The sequence below is a fragment of the Rhopilema esculentum genome, chromosome 20 (genome assembly GCF_057945365.1).
Source record: "Rhopilema esculentum isolate cy_ngs chromosome 20, ASM5794536v1, whole genome shotgun sequence".
Taxonomy (NCBI): domain Eukaryota; kingdom Metazoa; phylum Cnidaria; class Scyphozoa; order Rhizostomeae; family Rhizostomatidae; genus Rhopilema; species Rhopilema esculentum.
The window spans coordinates 11,206,834-11,225,481 of record NC_142834.1 but is presented as its reverse complement, the minus strand read 5'-3'; the positions used below and the strand labels follow the sequence as shown (position 1 = coordinate 11,225,481).

Genomic DNA, 18,648 nt, shown 5'->3' with positions numbered 1-18,648 from the left:
TAGTTTTTTTCGAGCTTCAATGTTCTTAAATTTTTAAGATTTTGAGCCTTAGATTATTCTTAAATAGTTTTTAAGCGACACAAGGTGCAACTTAGTCGCGCTCCAAGGATGGCTACGTGTATTTCAAAAGAGATAGCGTGAAATTCGCAATTTAAATCATTGGCTACGACACAGGTTTGCATATGGGGGGCAAAGGACAATTTAACCCCAATAACAAACGATTTTAAGAAAGGTCTATTGTTTTGAAAAAAGTGGGGGGCCTGGGGGCCATGACCACCACCCCCCTTCGTCGGAGGCCCTGTAGTTACCTTTCCAAAAAACTCAAATAAGCAAAAATATTATTTTTTGATGAAACTTAAACCTTGCCATTTTCTTAAATTATTCTCAACTTCCAGCGATTTTGAGCCATAGACTTTATTCTTATAAGGCATGTTGCTAGGATGTGCTCTTTGAACACTTCCGACACTAGCAACGATGAAATCGAGGTAACATAGCTGCGTCTCGAACACAGATTCTCAAAGTAGGAAGATAAATTTTCACTGGCACAAGAAACAATTGATATTTGCAGCCAACAAACATAGCTCAACGAAATAGCAGGTTTTGTTAATTACTAAGTCAATAGATGAAAGTACTTTTCGTTCCATAGTTGAAAATTTGCTCGTTGGAAGAGAAAACGTTAACAAGAAAAAGACATTTTTTATTTGACTAGGCCCTCATTACTGAAGCAAAAGGCCTTGAAGAACGCACCCTGGTAGGGTCCATGCTTATTGTCAAAGAAGCACGGAGACTACGAGTGTTTAATATAAGAAACACGCAAATCCATGGGTAAACGAATGGTTGATCCAGGCTGAGCGTTATCGTTATTATGGAATTTGGTACTTTGACCGTAGTTTTTGCTATCGCAAATCAATGATATTCGATAATTATGAGCAATTTTGAGTTCACCATTTCCCGCTACATTTTACATGTACTGATGGACACTTTTTTGCTTTGAATGGCAAAAGAGACATTTTCCATATTTGTAGAATGAATTCTAAACAGGACAGGCCTGTCAGCACACTTTCAACTGCTTCAAGCAGGTCATGGAAGGGTTTTTTTAAAAGACGAAGGGTGACCCCGTCGTCATCTTCAGAGTATTGGTGTAAGTCATTATCCGTTCCTGTTGATGAAGGGAGAATCGTTAGGGTCTTGCAAACATCTCCAGATCAATCAGATCTGAAAAGTGCAAGTACCCCTTTGCTGTCTGCATTTGAGGACAAGACTGTTTTCTTTTTTCATGGTGTTGGTGGGTCTGCTGAAATTTGGCAAAAGCAAATGACTTTCTTCCATATAAGAGGATACAGGACAGTTGCACCAGATTTGTTAGGACATGGAGAAAGCTCAAAACCACATCGTTCTTCTGCCTATAGCTTTAACAATCTTGGAAGAGATATGCTCAAAATCTATGACATTTTTCAAGGAAAACGTAACATTCTAGTTGGACATTCTTATGGTGCATCATTTGCAACTCTGATTGCTACCGAAAGAACCAGCTCTGTTGCAAAGGTCATTCTTATTAGTGGTGGTCCACCAACATCATTAAAACCAGAAAGATTTTCAGTATTCTGCTTACCACTTCCAATCTTCAGCCCAATTAAACCAATGGTGGTGAAGCGATTCAGATCGTAAGTTACTTTTCAAATACAGGTCTATCAACCAGAAGCAGAGGCTGGCTAGGGGCTGCCATCCCCTATAATTTCCAAGCTTTGTTCTGTTTTCTTCATTACAAAACAATTAATTTCAGACAACCAACATTTTGTGCTGCCACCAGCCTCCCTAATATGAATCTTTGCATACTTCATTATTTTGTTACTTGCTTTCTTTTCTCATTCACACTAGAGGATATTTTTAGCAATTTTGATTGGTCTTCCACTGCATTGAATAGCATTTTTATGTATGTTCCGCTTTTTATATTATGCCTTTAATATTATCCAAGTCATTAGTTGCACTGAAACTGGTGTTAAATTCAGTTCATAGCAATATCAATTAACATGCTATGACTCAAAAAGTTTAAAAGTGATTTTCACACATTTGCTTTCACCTTAGGTCTCATAGATACAACTTTAGTATTAATGATCTAAGTGCTAGTCTGATGCCTTTTTGCTCATTTTAGAATGGCCTTTCATTCACCAATCAAGGAAAAAACCATGTCATTCACACTACCAGCATATATTCTGAAGTCTGTCATGCAAGGACAGGTACTATGCATTAGGTCTATTACAATATGAAAAGGCTTTATTCCCCCACTTTTAATTTTTATCAAGGTTGTATTTGAGGAAATAATGTGAAATACTTTATGTTGTGTTGTGTAAAACAGATAAAAAGACAAATTGTTAAGCCTATAGAAAAATAATCTCAGCAGGTGCAAGCTCAGGTAGAAATATATGTTTTAGTGTATCATTTCATATGTATAGCCTAATATATATGTTCTTTAGTTTTTTAAGAAATAAAAACGGTGGTTAAAATGTTGCCTTGTGGAAGGCTGTGGGCTATTTTGAAGCTAAAGGCTTAGCAATGGGACTTTGGATACATATGGTTAACCTCAACATCCACTGTCCTTATAAAACTTTCCACCTGTATATCTCTTAAGCCATTGAAACATCTTAAGCTCTTTAACATTTATCAGAACATTTAGCGAAACATTTGTTTTGTCATGTTGCAAAAAGTTGATGCGGGTGGCAAAACGGGACTTTATGTTGCACTGATCTTCACTAAACACTTCTCATCTGAGGCCATTTAGGGTGCTTTACAGGCAATGGGAAACTTGATCAAGAAGTTCCTTTTCGTTTTTTTGCTGTAAACATGAAATAATGATAGGGGCATAAAGTGTTGAATTATTGCTGCAGGTCTTTTATTAGAAGTATTTGGAAGTATAGCTTCCTAATAGAATAGAAGAAAAGTGAAGGTAAATGAAACAATAGGAAATAAAAGGCCAATTTAGACTATATGATAACAGATTGCAAGACAAGACGCATAGCATTAAAAAAATGATGCAAATGTCTCACTATACTGTCAAACTGAAAAAAGTTTGAGACTCTAATTTTGTTTAACTTATGGTGATTTCTGTTGTAATTGTAAGCCTTGGAGGTTTTTTTAGGTAAACATGCTATGTGTCTGAGATTGGTACAATTAACTCCAACTTTATGAGTAATAATTTATAAATTATCTACACAAAAAGAACAGACCATTAGAACTTTTGAAGTCAAGTTGAATTTTTTGATTTGAAAGTTTGCCAAACTTGCCTCTATCTTGGTTTGCCAGTAAATGTTAAACCCCTGTTTTGCTCAACATGCATTTGATTTTTAAGCCATTTTGTGTTATGATACATTTAATCAAGCCAAAAGCCAGTATCTTTATGTTAGATGAAGTTTTAGTCTCTCTAGTTTTTAAAAAACCTCATTTATAAAACCTAGCATTGGCCAGAAGGCAATGAAGAATATCATGGTGATCTGTTAGTTCCTGTTTTGTTGATTTATGGCAGAAGTGACAAATTTGTTACACTGGAAGAAGAACTATGGACTGAAGAGGTATTTTTCGTGATATATTTTCTTTTTTATGCCTCATATTGTGGGGTCTAGTCGAGTGATGCTAGGAATTGATCAAAATAGCTTAATTAAAGCATTTTCAGCATTAAAAGGATAACAAATTGTTTAAAATCTTATTTGTATGAAATGAAGAAATGTATGAAAATTTGCCTCAAGTCCCAAGAGTTTTTGTTATCACATGCACATGTGCTGTGTGAAAAGAAACATCCTTAACCAAGCAAGGAATCTGAAATTCAATCTTAACATTGACAGATTGTAAAAAATTTTCATTACAGTGGGTTATTTAAGATATCTGCTTTTTAAGTAATGCTGGTTTTTCATAGTTTAAGTAAATAAATTTTAATGTTGTATAATGATTTCATTTTTTTAATTGTCCATCAAAAACGCCATATTTTACACTTTGATAACCAGTTTTAATTGTCAGATGGCTATCCAAGTATAGAATAAAATTGCATATTATACTGGAATAATGTATGTTTTTTGTGCAAATTATATGGAACTCTTTCGGGCTGTTTGCACAAATCATAAATAGCTTTATGTTAAAAGTCAAACCTTAATCATTTTTATTTTGAAATGCTAACTGTACCCTTTCCATAACTAGGTGATTTACGGTTCTAATTTGGAGATAGTTGAAGATGCTGGCCATATGGTTATGATTGAGAAGCCAGATGTGTAAGAATTATTTTTCTTTTTACCATTTATCAAAGATTTGGTTTTTCCTTTAATTATTTTAAATTGTCAATAATCTATTGATCACCCAATTGTTACTAGGAGGCTAGAATGAAGTAATACAAACTGTGTCAGTATTTTTGGATTTTAACTAAATCCACCACTGCTTATCTTTCTCTTCTATTTAGCAGTTGTGTTCATGACTGAAATTTGATTGATTTTGAATTTTTGTGTCCTAAAAAAGGGAAGATAATTAGCATTTGTGATGTGCAGATAGGCCTAAGAACGATAGGGTAGCAGATATGATTAGCAACCAAAAGGAGTGCCTATTTGATTTTTTACCCTTGGTAACCTGACTTACTGGAACTGTCTAGCATTTTTCTACCAGTAAGAGATTGTGCTTTTAGAGAAGTGTAAAATTAAAAGCTGTAAGTCTCTGTAAAGTATTTTTCAATTTTCAGACTAGATTGTAATAATAAGATGCAAACAAGTCAATTCATCCTAAATAGCTGCATAAAAGCACTGAAATACATGAGATATCAAAATAGGGCTATAAAACTCTGTCCCACTAGTTTCAAAGCTTTTAATGCCACTTTGTAGCTTTCATAACCAGACAAAATATATTTTCATATGAAATAAATGGAGAACACTTTGGCTACTGTTAGATATTTTGGTCCTATAGACACTGAAAGCCTTGCACAAAGACAACACCGCTGTTCCCACAGCAAATCTCATGATATTAGATAGTGCTCTATTCAATATCCTTACAACATGTCAATCACCTGATGGATTTTGCCATTTTCGATCTAATTTTTGATATTTTGTCTTTGTTTTTGTTGTAGTTTGATCTCCCTCTCATTTCCCTATTACAAATGATTCACTAAACTGATGAAATACTATGTCATTGTTTTCCAGGGTTAACCAAATGATCCTGAAATTCTTGAACCGGGATGCAACAACAAGGTCAATGGTTGATCTTTCCCAAGCCTCAGCTACTGGCCTTGTCAAAGATTTCCCAGGAGTAGACAGTCCAGAGAAAGACACAGATTCCCATGTAATCAATCATTTCATTAACAAAGACCTGCTTCACAATGAAGTATCAGGGGCTTCTAGACCACCAAGTCGAGCTGCATCAAGGCTTTCCCGACACGGCTCTGAAAAAAAGACCAAAATTGGTCTATGATGAATTCCTTGGTTATGGGCTTTGCAAAGTAGGAAATACTATCATTTTGTAATTGTGATAAGTAAATGCTTCAGTGTAGAGAGCAAATGACTAGGAAGCTTGACCACATATAAAATTTGATTTCTTCAAGTTTTGCAGGAAGGGCCTAATGCCCTGTATTTATAAAAGAGCCTAATGGGTAATCACAATGTTGCTCCTCAAACTTCTTAATATGTTATTTATACATTTTGAGGGGTACAAGCCCTTAGATTATTGCCTGTGGCATACTTTAACTCTCTATTTCTTAAAAACAAGAGTATTTCAAATTACCTTTATCAAATAGCTCTAAGATACATTTAAAACCTTCTTGACTTTGTTGCCAAACATTTTGCATTAGAAAAAAGTGGACACAACCTAGGCTTCAAATTCAACAATTTAATATAATCTTGTGAGCTTTTAATTAAGACTGAGATGTAAGATTTTTCCCTTAATCTCTCGCTTGAGGAAAGAAAGCCCAAAGCTTCTGTGAGTCTTTATTAGATTTTTTATGTTTTGCAAAGAAACATTCAGTATGACCATGAATGATAGAACATCTATTGATGCTTTGAAAGAAGAAGTAATCCAAAGATTGATAGAAGTTTCTATTAAATTCTTTCTTTGTCAAGGTTGGTTGGAAATAGGTAATTGAGATGTAACTCAAATCATTGGATGTAAAATAATTGTTTCCTTTGTAGGTTTGTAATGTAATGTTAGTTTTTGTAATGTGATAAATATTTTGTATGAACTTTTAAGTAGAAAGCAATGAAAGAAACGGTTAGAAGCAACAAAAAAAACTTTTTGTTGCCAGTTAAAATCTTGGTGGAATCTCAAACTGCCAAAGAAGGGAAATATAGGATAAAAGGGATCTCTAGATGTCTTCCACACTTGCCCATATTAACATACTTCACCCTTCATTGAGAAGTTCCATTTTGATTTTCACAATCCAGATAATTTATCTTTACTTAAATCAGAGGACCAGAGGATTGCAATAGCGGTTTGGAATTTAAATGTTTTTAGTAAGCAGATTGATAAAGTTGAAACTTCTTTGTAGATAAATAGCAAGTGACGTGTTTACGACATCAGTCCACTTTTATGTTTGTTGCTTTAAAGGAAAACAAAAGATTTTCCAGTAGAAAATTATATATTTATTAAGAATAGAATTTATTTATGATAATTAGAGAATAGTTTTGGTGGGAAATTAATTTTTGTTTCTGGTTGATTTGTTATTCAGTTTATTCTGATCTAATGTAGATACAATTCTGTATTTTTTCTGTTTTGTGTCTCGTCTGAAAGTGGAACAATAACTTGCTCATTGACTTTTTTATGAAGTTGAGGTAAGCAAGAAAGTCGTCACAGAAGTATCCATCCCCGAAATCTGTGATTTAGATTCAAATGGGATTCCCGCGCTGTTTCCAATATATGAATCACTATTGTTAATTCAAGTACATGGATTTATAAATTAGAATCTGAGCTCGTGATTGGAATTCAGTTTCTTATTTTTGCTGTTGATTTCAGTGCTGAAAGTTTTTTGAAGTTTCTTAAACACCAAGTGGTAGAGAGATAATATTTTTTTGACCAGTAAGTTAAGTCAACGTGTAGTCTATTTGACGTTTAGTTATTGCAAATAATACGTGCAAATTTGCTCAGTTTTCTAGAAAAGACATTTTTCTGGTCTTTCTTTCTCATTAGATTTTCAGTTTCTTTCCCATCCATCACCAGTAGTTATCGTGTTGATTTTAGCAATTTGTGTTTCACTGCAACCATACAGAATATAGAGTTTTAGTTAAACACCTGCAAGGAAAATGAGGAAATGAAGAATCTTCTTGAAGTATGGAGCCCTCTTAACATTATCAACGATTTTTTTATTCTCTGTTATCAGCTGCCATCTCACCAATGCACTAAATTTGAAGACTAGAGAGCTTGTATATCGTGAATCTAAATGATGGTCTACCGACTCAAACTTGAGGTTTCCTTGTATTGTAGCGTGGCGAAGAATTGCTACGAGATGCAGCAAAGAATATTTATACTGAAACCTTTTGATCGATAACATATATTTGAAAATGCGCGTTTGAAACTTTTCGCATTAATGTAGTATCTTAATCGCAAAACGAATAACAACGATAACTAGTCAAAATTTACTGATATATACCATAAATCATCGAATTAGCCCCCTGGGGCTCATTTATTTTTGATACTTTTGGATGGGGGCTTATTCGAGGAGGGGGGCTTATACGAGGGAGCTTATAAAATTATTGTAGACATTAAGAAGACATGAATAAAAGACCTCGTATTCATAGATTTTAGTAGGATTTTTATGAGCCTTTCATTTGAGGTAATTCAATAAAACGTCAAAGACAACCTCAGATGGCAAAAATCATCAAATTGAGAGGGGCCAATTCGAGGATTTATGGTAGCAGTGGAGGCTTATTCGAGAGGGGGGACTTATTGAAAATTTATAGTTCTAGGGTGGGAGCTTATTCGAGAGGGGCTTTTTCGAAAAGGGGGGGGAGCAATTCGAAAGAGCTTAGCTTCAACTTTTGCCCACAAAACAAAACTTTCTTCGAAAAGCAAAACAGGCAATTCAACCATCCTCTTCCTCGGTTGGTCCCTAAACCTGCTCATCAAAAAGTCAAGCAAATAGCTAAATAGTTTTTTATTTAGAACATAAGAAGACATTAGCCAGTTTCAAATAGAATTTTATTTAGATTGGGTCAAAACAGGCATCCTCTTGCTAAATGATACGATAAGTAATAAGTGTAACTATATGTAGCAGGAAAATATCAAATTAAAAGATCCGGACCTACGGGGGATTTCGGGACACGGTTCCCCCTTTTATGCCAATCCGACCAGATGTTCAAAGCTGAATAAACATTACGTGTACGGAATCTTGTTTTTAGTTAGTGCGATACAAACTTCCTTGCTTATCAGCTCAAAAACAAAAACTAGGGTATTCAATTTGTTTTAAGGTTGTACCAATGTGGCCCCCCAGGCGTGCCTTGGTGAGAGGCTTTTTGTGAAAATATTCTCAAGACGATAAATCTCTTGGATCCCTGTAAACCGTTCTTTTCAACATGGCTGGCCCAGGCCAACGTGATTTTCCTAACATCTTAATAACCGGGACGCCTGGCACAGGAAAAACCCTTCTGGCAAAGGAATTAGCCGACAGAACTGGTATGAAATTTATTAATGTTGGTGAACTGGCAGAAAAGGAACAACTTTACGATGGCTGGGACGAAGAATTACAATGTCATATTCTTGATGAAGATAGGGTTTGTATTTGAGGCCATTTTTTCTACACGTTTGTTTATAAACTTATTTCTCGTGTGATACCTTGCAAAAACATTTTCTGCACTATTGAACTAAAAACTAAAGTAGCCTCTTACAGCTACTTGCTAATTATTAACTGGAAAAACAGTGAAATACCAGCTCAATACCTCAAACAAATATCCCTTATATATAAATTCTTGGTCAATAGATACGCAACAATGAACGAACATAATAAAAGACAATAATTGCAAAAATATTTTACAGGAAGGTAAGTCTAACAGTATGAAGAAGAATTTTGTAAGTCTAGTGTAGCTAGAAAAGTTTTTACTGAGGCTTCTATTTGAGGAGAAGCACACATCTGCGCGCTTTTGCATATTGGCTGCACAAAATCCCCTAGATCCCTAGACAATAGCATTTAACATCATTAACAATAAAAATTTCTAAGAGTGCATGATTTCAGGTGCGCAGTCTCAATTTTTCAAAATAAACTTGCCCGCGCAAGAAGCAAAGTTTCTAGTCTTGCCCTGTTGCAGGCTGCAGAGCATGCACAAGGTTGTCTATTCTTGCAAATCAAAATTTGAAATTGTTCACTGAATTAACAATTAGTTAGCCTGAAACCCAGTAACTTTGACATATATTTGGTTCTTTCCTTCTTTAACTTGCCTTCCCTTCATTTTGCTTGATTGCCTATGATGAGCATCCATTCCATTCACCTATCTTCCCTCCCTTTGTTCCTCTTTTCTTACCTTTTTTAATTTCTTATATACTTAATTTCTTATATACTCTGTTAAAAGACTGCAAACAACTTATTCTTGTTTCAAGGTGGTAGATGAAATTGATGGCTACATCTCTGAAGGCGGATACATAATTGACTATCATGGTTGTGACTATTTTCCAGAAAGATGGTTTGAGATAGTATTTGTGCTAAGAACTGACAACACAGTCCTATATGACAGGCTTCAAAAAAGGCATGTTACTTACCTGTATTCTCTTAAATTTTGTTATCCCTCATCCCCATTTGCAATGGCCCCAAAACTTATTTGCATGGGGTTATGACTGCATATTCAAAAATCTTCTACCCTTTTTTCTACCCTACCTCGTTTCAAACAAAACAACAAACTGAAGGACAGTAGCTGTTTATTAACAGCATGCAATTGCATGTTAAAATTGTGGGATGCCTTACAGTCAACATTGTTTAATAACATTGGTTTTCACCCATATAGAAATTCCTGTGAGTGTGCCCACTAATATTGAAGGAAAACACTGTGAAGTTACCCTGAAGTAGGAAGCAGAATTTTCCTTGACGTAAAGAACAAACACATAAATAGTAAAATCCAGAAACAAAGATTCCCTGTAGATATCTACAGAAACATAAGCAGTTTGGGTTTTGTTTGGTAATAGAGATATACAGCACTGCCTGTATGGGTTACACACCCTACACCAGATGTTTGCAGGGTTTTGTGCTTCTAACCTCTATGAGCTGATTGGCACAGGTTTGAACTCTCTGTTTGACCCCCCATAAAAAGAAAAATAAATTGAAATGAAGCTTTGAGGCCGGGAAGGCCTAGGTACCTTGAAAAGGAATAAAAAATAAGTTATGTAAACTCATCAAGTGTCTATTATTGTATTTTTCCAAATTAATTTTTAGCATTGCCTAGCTATTTCTTTCAGCCATATACTATTTGTTTTTTTCTACTTGATTCTGTAGTTAGAAATGATTTTCAAAACTTTCCATTTCTAGGGGTTACAGCCAGAAAAAATTAACTGAAAATATTGAATGTGAAATATTTCAGACAATACTCGAAGAGGCAAAGGACAGTTATAAACCAGAAATTGTACATGAACTCAAAAGTAACACTCCTGAGGATTTTGAAGAGAATCTTAATCAAATTGAACAATGGATTAGTCTGTATAGGACACAAAGATAATCCATTCTTCTTAATCAGTTAAATTTCTTGTCTGTTCATATTTAAGCTGATATTTTCATTTATAACCTTGTCAAACCCCTTGTCAAACCTAGGATGGAACAGGATTTTTTACTCAAAGTGGCTACAACCATATGATAAATTCGTAAACCTAATCATCCTAGCTTTTTACCTTTGGAATCCACGTAAAGACAATCTACTGGTTTAATTTCCGTTTTGACTAAAAATTTTGTTTTCAACCACACATTTATCTTCACATGGTTAGCTTATTGCAGAGCCTTGAATTTTGTTTTATTGACTGGCTCTCAATAATTTTTTGGGGAAATTTGATTTGATGAGTGGCACCTAAGTTGTACTTGTGAATAATTGTGCTAGGTATTACAAAGAGGCAAAAGACTTGTTTTAGTGAAAAATTTTAAATTGAAGATTATGCTTTTGTGACATGTTTGTAAATATGCTAAATTTAAGGCCGATTTGGACAAGAAATATCAACAAGAAATGTCAATTTCACAATTAGTATCAACTGTTTCAAAATTTTCAGTCCCCAAATTTTTTGTCACCCATCTTGTAATTTCAACAGGTTATATCCTTCTGCCACCCTCATTCAACATCAATATGTAATTGAAAAAACAATGCAAATAGATATTTTTTGTTTGTTTATACTTTCTTAACATAAAAGTAATAAAATGGTCTATAAGTACACAAAACATGTAACACTTTGGCAATATTTAGTTTTTCAAAAGAGTTTTCCTCATCATGACACCTAACAATTACAACTTTTCTTCTCTGAAGTAGGAGTTATTCATAAATACGTATCCCAAATTTAATACCAAAGTTTCGGTAAAATTTTATTGCTTTTTTCTACCTTCTGTATTTTGTTGCCATTTTCAACATAAATCTGTCTGGAAAGCAATAATAAAAAGTTGCAAAAATCCAACATTTCAATGTCCTCCCTGTAAATGGAACTGAAGAGTAAGCTAAGATGTCACAAACTTTTATTTAGAGAGGTCTTTTTGTATTTCATTCTTCATAATTCATGGAGAAAAATTAATTGGAAGTGCATATAGTTCATAATAATTTCTATTGCAAATTAAAGAAAAAAGAAAGAAATTCTGATCAACTGGGAGCTAAAAATTAGGCATCAAAATTGAAACCACTGATGCAATTGAAAGAAATTCTTGATAGAAATTATAAAAAGCCAGTTACCAGTAAAAGCAAAGCTCTGCCAATATACAACTTAAATTTCTTGTAGTGGAAACAAAAGATAAATGAGGAGAGTGGGAAGCTGAAAGTGGCTATTTGTACATAGTTGATGAATAGATTGGTTAAACAATATCTGTAAAAAAGTTCTTGATGCTTTGTGCTTTGCTTTGTGATGGCCGAATTTACAAGTAGAAATCCTGTACATTCTCTGGCATCTTTGAAATACCAAAGAGAACATGTTTATTATTTTGAAAGTCTCGGACGAAAATTTAGAGATTTTCTTTGCGTTTGATTTCGATGAAAAAAATTTGATTGAATTAAATTTGATTGATGGGACTAATTTTCGGCTGGCCTGCTTAATGAAAGCAAACATTTTCTTATTTTTGGGTTTCTGAATGCTATTTCTTGAAATAACTTATGCTTATATACCACGAAAGAAACAAGTTAAATTTTCGGCCAAATAGCGGATGTGACGTATATTGTGATGCGGGGACGACCTCGTTTCAACGACTCATTCGTGGAAACAAAGATGGCGTTCGGACTTTACAGTTTGCTCGAAGCTTGTCTCTTGGTTGTCAATGCTATGGCAGTTCTTAACGAAGAAAGGTTTTTATCGAAAAGTAAGGAAACGTTTTAGACAAACAATGCCCTTTTTGTTTATATTCATCTGCACCAAATACCAATCGTAACCTAAATATCATGGCACTTGGTATTAAATTGCCCGGGCAATTTGATAAAGTTGTATCAGATAGAGCGTATTGTGTCCATCGATCTTTAACTTTGTTTCTTCTTTTATTATATCATTGGTTACCTTGTATTCGAAAAAAGTAAAAATGGTGCTGACTTATGATATAAAAATGGCACACAGGGGCGTCGTGGCAAATTAATTCTAGAGGGGGCAGGAAAAAAATATTTTCCGACAAAAATTCTTTGATTTATTTTATTCAAATAGAAGCATTTCATGTGAGTGTAAGGGTCGGGGCAAAAAGGTTCATAACCTTTGCAGAAAGCCAAAACAATGATTTTTCGGAAAAACCCGTCAAATTTTGAAAGTGGAGAATGCCACGGCCCCCTGTTGCCCCCTGGACTTGCATGAATTTGAATTGTGCAAGAAAGACATCCAAAGTTAAGTAGCCTAGCCTATTGATGATACATTCATCATTTGTATGTGTTCAATGTACATGCAGATTTTATATGAAGCTACCTAGGCACGACTTATATCGAGTTAGAACTTAAAAAACTTCTCAGTTTTTCATTTATTTTTATTGTATCATCACTAAAAGTTAATGGCTAACCATGAAACCGATTTGGAACTGCCAAAACAACTGTTTTTGTTTCACCAGTCGCCAGAGATTTCCAGCACAACCTGAAATCTTTGGCAGAAATCTATGTCATAAATTTCATGACTTACATAGCTTCTTTCATCCAGTTGGCCTACAGGCCCAGCCCTATTCTTTGTAAAAGAAACACAAATTTTACCTTGTTTTCTTATGAATCAAAGATTAGTGTTCTTGGAAATTGAAAAAATAGCTTCCAATTTGAGCCTTTATTTGAAGTGCTCCATCAATTCTACATGCAGTCATGCAACACCCCAATAATTATTTCACATAACTTCAGGAACAAATAAGAAATAAATACATGCTAAAGGAGATATGCTAAGCTATGCTAAGGTGAAACATAAAAAACTAGGTCATGGTTAATGGTTGATAAAAAATCAATATTTCTTTGAGGAGTGGGTGACATGAAAATTGGAAATTGTAACATTGAGTCAAGAAGTAAGCATCTGAAAGGTGGAAGTTCAACTCTGTATAGTATTGCTTTCAGGCCTTGGCATTATTAAAGAATTTTCAATTTTCAACTTTAGAATTGAGGCAATGGTACTGATTGTTACTTTACTTTGTAAGATCATTTTCTATTGCTATTCTACATTTTATGAACTTTTTTTAGTTGGATGGGGAACTAACCAAGTTGCTGGGTTTGGAGAGGAGCCAGGAATAAAACAACAATTTCTTAATTTGGTTCGATCTGTCAGGACAGTTATGAGAAGTAAGTTTCTTAACAACTAAATGTCTTTTCAACAGAGTCATATAGTTTGTTTTGTGGTGTGTCTTAAAGTGTGGGTGCTACATAGGCAGTGCTATGCACGCTTTGGAATATGGAGCAGGATTGTTCTAAGTTGCAACTTTGAATTTTATCCTTGATGCGATTATCAGGCAAATGCTTAACTAACTCTGATCCTTTTAGGATTGAGGATAATCATATTTATGATAGCATGTTTTCTTCCAAAGTTTACATTAATTAGATTTGTCCAGATAGGCCTATGTCCCTTTTCTCACATACCACATAGTAAGGGTTAAAGATATCTCTTTATTGTTTGGTATGTCCAGTATGCAGAACTAAACTCATCTTTGATTTATTATTTTCTCTGAATAATTATTGTCAAAAAGGTTGTTTTTGTTGCTGCAAATGGACTGCATATCGAATGAAAGTCTTCCATATAATAATATTCATATCATTAAGGTCTATACTTTCATTCATTTCAGTTCCGTTGATTGGCATCAACACATTTGTGATAGCTGTGAAACTTCTTATGGGCTGATGGAGATGAACATCAAAAGCCATAGGATTGAAGAACTTGTCATGTCAATAGAAATTCACATCAGAATCAGATCCAAGTTTCATGCTAAAGGTGCCAGATGTTTCATTAACTTTTGGAAACAGGAAAAATAAGTTTTCTGTTGACTTGTCAAGTAATATCATAGAATCACTTTACAATTTTCCTTGAATTTAATACTTAGACTTTTAAAGAGGGGGTAGAAATTATGTTAACCCTGTACTGAATTGTAAAAACATATAACCTTTGATATCTCTAAATGAAGAACCATTTTGTTTTTTAAGAATAGATGTATTGTTACCAATTTTTGTTTATTTGTTTCTATTTAATATTCAATATCTAATTTTGACTTAGAAACTCAAAACACAATACATTATCCTTTTTTAAGTTGTTGTTACCACACCATTGAAGCTATGGGACAATTCTCTCAAATTGATTTATCTGTTCGGCTCAAACAGGTGTTAGTCAGCAGTCAATTGCAAATTGAAATTCACCTCCCGCCATAAAGATATATGCTTATTTTTGTATTTTACTTTCTCTCTTTGCTTACTTACCAAAAACATATACTTGGCTTTTTAATAGTTGTCAAATTTTGAAAATTTGAATTGCTTGACATAAACAGCTTATATTTTCTTTTCTTGTTGACCCAATATTTTTTGGACAGATAATTATAAACATATAAAAGAAATATGAAAACTGAAGTGAAATAAAAATGATAATTCACACCTTTTTTACAATGAAAAAGACATCTTTTCACAATTTAAGGTCACCATCTTATATTTGTAAAAGCTACCATATCCTTGCTGCTAATAAGATCATACATGCCTTAAATGAAAGGAAGTTAAGCCCAGTGAGGTAATTGAAGTTAGCAGAAAGCTTTTGATTATCCAATTAAAGCTCTCCTGTTCTACACCAAAAAACCTATAAAAAGTGAAACTGTTATTTGTGAGGAACATCCTTTTAGTGGGGCTTCAAATTTGAAGGCAAACTTTTATATAAAAGAAAGCATCCCATCAGATAAACAAAAGCAAGCAATCCATAACAGTGGAAGGCAATTGGAACCTAGGCCTAGCTCCAGTTTTCGTTTTTAATTGAGTAGCTAAGATAGAACCTTTTCCACATTCAACACTTTTTGTTGGAATATGATGTTATCTTCAGTTTATTTTCATTTTTTGTGTGAGATTTGAGAACTAAGAGTACCGTACCTATCCCTGCTGTATCATGCATGGTGTCTCTATTTGGGGTTTAGATTCACGCCACTCTGAAAGAATCTGAAATTCTGAACCAAATTATAAAGTTCAAGGCAATAGAAGTAATAAACCTTAAAGGATGCCTTTTAACATTTTGCTATTTAAGATTAAACAAGTTCCTGGTAATATTTAGGGTTCTTATATTAAGTAATAAGGGCCCTGAAGTAAAAAATGATCAATTAGGGCCCTGAAGAAGAAACTTTGCATGGCTGACAGAGACCCTTAGTTTGAAATAATGCCAGGGTTGAAACTGATCCACAAGCACAGTTGCTGGAGGGCTCATGGGTGATGTTCGTTTTGTCTTATAGTCTGAGTTTGAGGAACAGGTTGTGGCTAGGGGGTGATAGCCCACTTTTCTTGAAGGATGCTAGTCACAAATAGATTGAACTGTATATCAAGAGCTTTCCATCCATTACCTCTGCATGTGGCTCTGTACAAATTTTTAATTATTCATTTGAATTGGAGCATGGATTTGACTTGAAAAATGAACGTCCTACCGTTTTAGTGGTCACTCCTCACTGTAGAAGAGAGTTTCTAGCGCTACCCGTAAACACCCTACGTAGCGCAACTATTTTGTATCAAAACTCGTTTGCAAATTCATCTTGGCTATTGCATGCTGCAGAAAATTTGTCTTACGGAGGTTGTCATGAGTGAACGCTAATCAGCTGTTGTAGCACAAAGAACTTTGTACGCCTGGTTGTGTTAAATGGCCAATTATAAATTAATCGGAATAACATCAAAGTTAGAGTCTTAAAACATTGGAATTTTGCTTTTGGTTGCATCCAATTTGAGCATTGTTTACCCAACTGATTCTTTGTTTACGCAACCAGTTCATAAACTGGTTTTCAAAGCAGACTTTCTCCTCATATTCTAGTCTCGTGTTATTTTGCAGTCGTGTTATATAATTTTTAGATTCTTCGTCTTAGTAGTTTGTTCATCTCTAAGGAAGCTAGATTTTGCCAAAGCTATAAACGTTATAATCTATGAAAAGTTGACGAAAGTTTATTGGGATTTGGTTGACAAACAAAGATTTATCAAAATGGAATTATTCATCTTTTTTAAGGTTTTTTTCAAATATGTTTTTCTTTTGTTCTTTCTTTTACGATCAAGCATGCAATGGCTGTTATCTTATTTGCTTATACCTTTCTCTCATATCCAAAGAAAATATATTCTTTTTTCATTTATTCTGCTCATTTCATGTTTTTTTAGGGAAAACGCGGGATACGGTTCATTTGTAATCAATAGGACAAGGACTGATGCTTGAGGAGCACCATAGAAAGTTAAAAACAGTGCTTACATTGTTTGTTTTTCAAAGCCATAAGCAGCAAACTGCAGTTGTTTATAAAGCGATTCTAACAATAAACCTCACATGAAGATTGCCATGATTAACTCGGTCTAAAGAAGAAACCGCAAGGGTTTTGAAGTTATTTTCCTTTAAAGAGTTTCTTAAATGCGGTAGCTAGAAAAAACATATTGACGTTTATCAACTGAAAGTTTGATAAAACAGCAAAATAAGCCTCAGAATGACAACATGTATTGAACGTTCTTGAAATTCAACACCTGCATTATAATTTTGAATGTATTCAACAAGGATCAGCTCGTTGGAGCAGCCTTTCTTTAAGCTTCGTAAGGCACTTACTACGACAAGCCACGGCATACTGCTTGACAAGCTTGCAATGTATAGAATAATAGAGGGTTGCTTAAATTACTCTACGACTACTGTATATCTATCCAATCAAAAAGCAGTAAAAGCATTCTATGTTTTTACTGCTCTATTCTATTCTATGTCGAGAATGTGTGATAGAAGTTCCACAAGGCTCAATACTTGCTCTTCTATTGTTTCTTATCCCTTTTAATGATGTTCTTGAAGTCATGGAGCATATAAAGATGTTGATTCAATTGAAACCAAACAATGGGAAGATATGAATGAAAAATGTCTCAGAGTTGCTTGGCTGAGATGAACTCATATCTGAAAAGGCAAGGGAGAGTCGATTCTTTTTGGAACAACACAGCGAATTGCGACACAGCGAACTGCGACGCAGCGAAGTGGGTATCCCGAAGTTACATATCTCAGTCAATCCCAACGGCAATTGACATTACAACGGAATACAAATATCTTGGCGTCCATGTTATGTTTTCAACGTGCATCTGATCAACTTCTGCTACAGGTAAAATTAAGGTCGTACATGGACAAAGCTACAGCTGGTACCATCAATCGTTCTATGATTCTCTCAACAATCACTTACTGTGGTATATTACAACTGAAGCTCGCAAATACGCAAATGATTAGATATTCCTCATTTCACACTCAAGCATTGAAGATAGTCTATGGTGATGAAACAACAGGCAAGAGACTCATGTCAGTTTTAACTGCAAATGAAATGAGGGCCTGTAAACTTGTGAGAAAATGCCTGGAAAATATCTGTGATCGTTTTCAGAATTATTTTACCTTGATAAAGCATGAAAAGAAATGAGAAATAAAAACTGCTTGCTGCGATTTCCATGTATAGAAATATAATACGCACAAAAGCAGGCACGAAGCCAAGGTGGGCACTGGGAGGGGGGGCACTGGGAGGGGGGCATTTCCTGCCCAACTAGAGATTTTTGCCCCTCTGCCCGTCGAAAAATTTTAGGATGAAAACATTTTATGCCTAAAAAACTTAGAAAACAGCGTCTCCCTGTTGAAAAAACTCACTCCCAACAAAGTCTTTACATCTTTACAATATAAAGACTTTACATCAGTTTTTTATTCATGATGAAAACCAATATCGACTGTGCACCAGTCCACACAGTGCTATATCTAATCGATCCAGCTGCTGATATGCTTCAGCCTGCGTTGAATGCTTGTTTGGGCACTGAGCAAAGTAGATGCTCCCATGAAAACAAGATGTTTGCGTTTCTAATCGCCAGTGAAGGAAGATTACGAAGACTCTAG

General features: G+C 34.5%; 3 protein-coding genes across 3 annotated transcripts; all 3 read left to right on the top strand.

Annotated features, from left to right (window-relative positions):
* Positions 1 to 463: 463 nt before the first annotated feature.
* On the top strand, positions 464 to 6,709 carry LOC135687610 (protein ABHD8). Its single transcript, XM_065204209.2, has 5 exons — positions 464 to 1,664; positions 2,153 to 2,237; positions 3,453 to 3,566; positions 4,186 to 4,256; positions 5,169 to 6,709. Exons 1-5 carry the CDS (start codon positions 1,027 to 1,029, stop codon positions 5,434 to 5,436), a joined length of 1,176 nt encoding a protein of 391 aa, XP_065060281.1. The 5' UTR covers positions 464 to 1,026; the 3' UTR covers positions 5,437 to 6,709.
* A 1,798-nt stretch (positions 6,710 to 8,507) lies between these two features.
* On the top strand, positions 8,508 to 10,922 carry LOC135687615 (adenylate kinase isoenzyme 6). The gene is made up of 3 exons (XM_065204215.2): positions 8,508 to 8,723; positions 9,544 to 9,689; positions 10,463 to 10,922. The coding sequence occupies exons 1-3, from the start codon at positions 8,526 to 8,528 to the stop codon at positions 10,647 to 10,649; spliced, it is 531 nt and encodes a 176-aa protein (XP_065060287.1). The 5' UTR covers positions 8,508 to 8,525; the 3' UTR covers positions 10,650 to 10,922.
* Positions 10,923 to 12,336: 1,414 nt separating this feature from the next.
* On the top strand, positions 12,337 to 14,885 carry LOC135687617 (immediate early response 3-interacting protein 1). The gene is made up of 3 exons (XM_065204217.2): positions 12,337 to 12,469; positions 13,797 to 13,895; positions 14,393 to 14,885. The coding sequence occupies exons 1-3, from the start codon at positions 12,379 to 12,381 to the stop codon at positions 14,446 to 14,448; spliced, it is 246 nt and encodes an 81-aa protein (XP_065060289.1). The 5' UTR covers positions 12,337 to 12,378; the 3' UTR covers positions 14,449 to 14,885.
* Positions 14,886 to 18,648: the final 3,763 nt, after the last annotated feature.

Coding starts and splice junctions, on each gene's coding strand:
- LOC135687610 (XM_065204209.2), top strand. CDS start 1,027: ATGAATTCTAAACAGGACAGGCCTGTCAGCACACTTTCAACTGCTTCA. Junction 3,567..4,185: donor AAGAACTATGGACTGAAGAG/GTATTTTTCGTG, acceptor TTCCATAACTAG/GTGATTTACGGTTCTAATTT. Junction 4,257..5,168: donor ATGATTGAGAAGCCAGATGT/GTAAGAATTATT, acceptor ATTGTTTTCCAG/GGTTAACCAAATGATCCTGA.
- LOC135687615 (XM_065204215.2), top strand. CDS start 8,526: ATGGCTGGCCCAGGCCAACGTGATTTTCCTAACATCTTAATAACCGGG. Junction 8,724..9,543: donor ATATTCTTGATGAAGATAGG/GTTTGTATTTGA, acceptor TCTTGTTTCAAG/GTGGTAGATGAAATTGATGG. Junction 9,690..10,462: donor TATGACAGGCTTCAAAAAAG/GCATGTTACTTA, acceptor TTCCATTTCTAG/GGGTTACAGCCAGAAAAAAT.
- LOC135687617 (XM_065204217.2), top strand. CDS start 12,379: ATGGCGTTCGGACTTTACAGTTTGCTCGAAGCTTGTCTCTTGGTTGTC. Junction 12,470..13,796: donor AGAAAGGTTTTTATCGAAAA/GTAAGGAAACGT, acceptor AACTTTTTTTAG/TTGGATGGGGAACTAACCAA. Junction 13,896..14,392: donor TGTCAGGACAGTTATGAGAA/GTAAGTTTCTTA, acceptor CATTCATTTCAG/TTCCGTTGATTGGCATCAAC.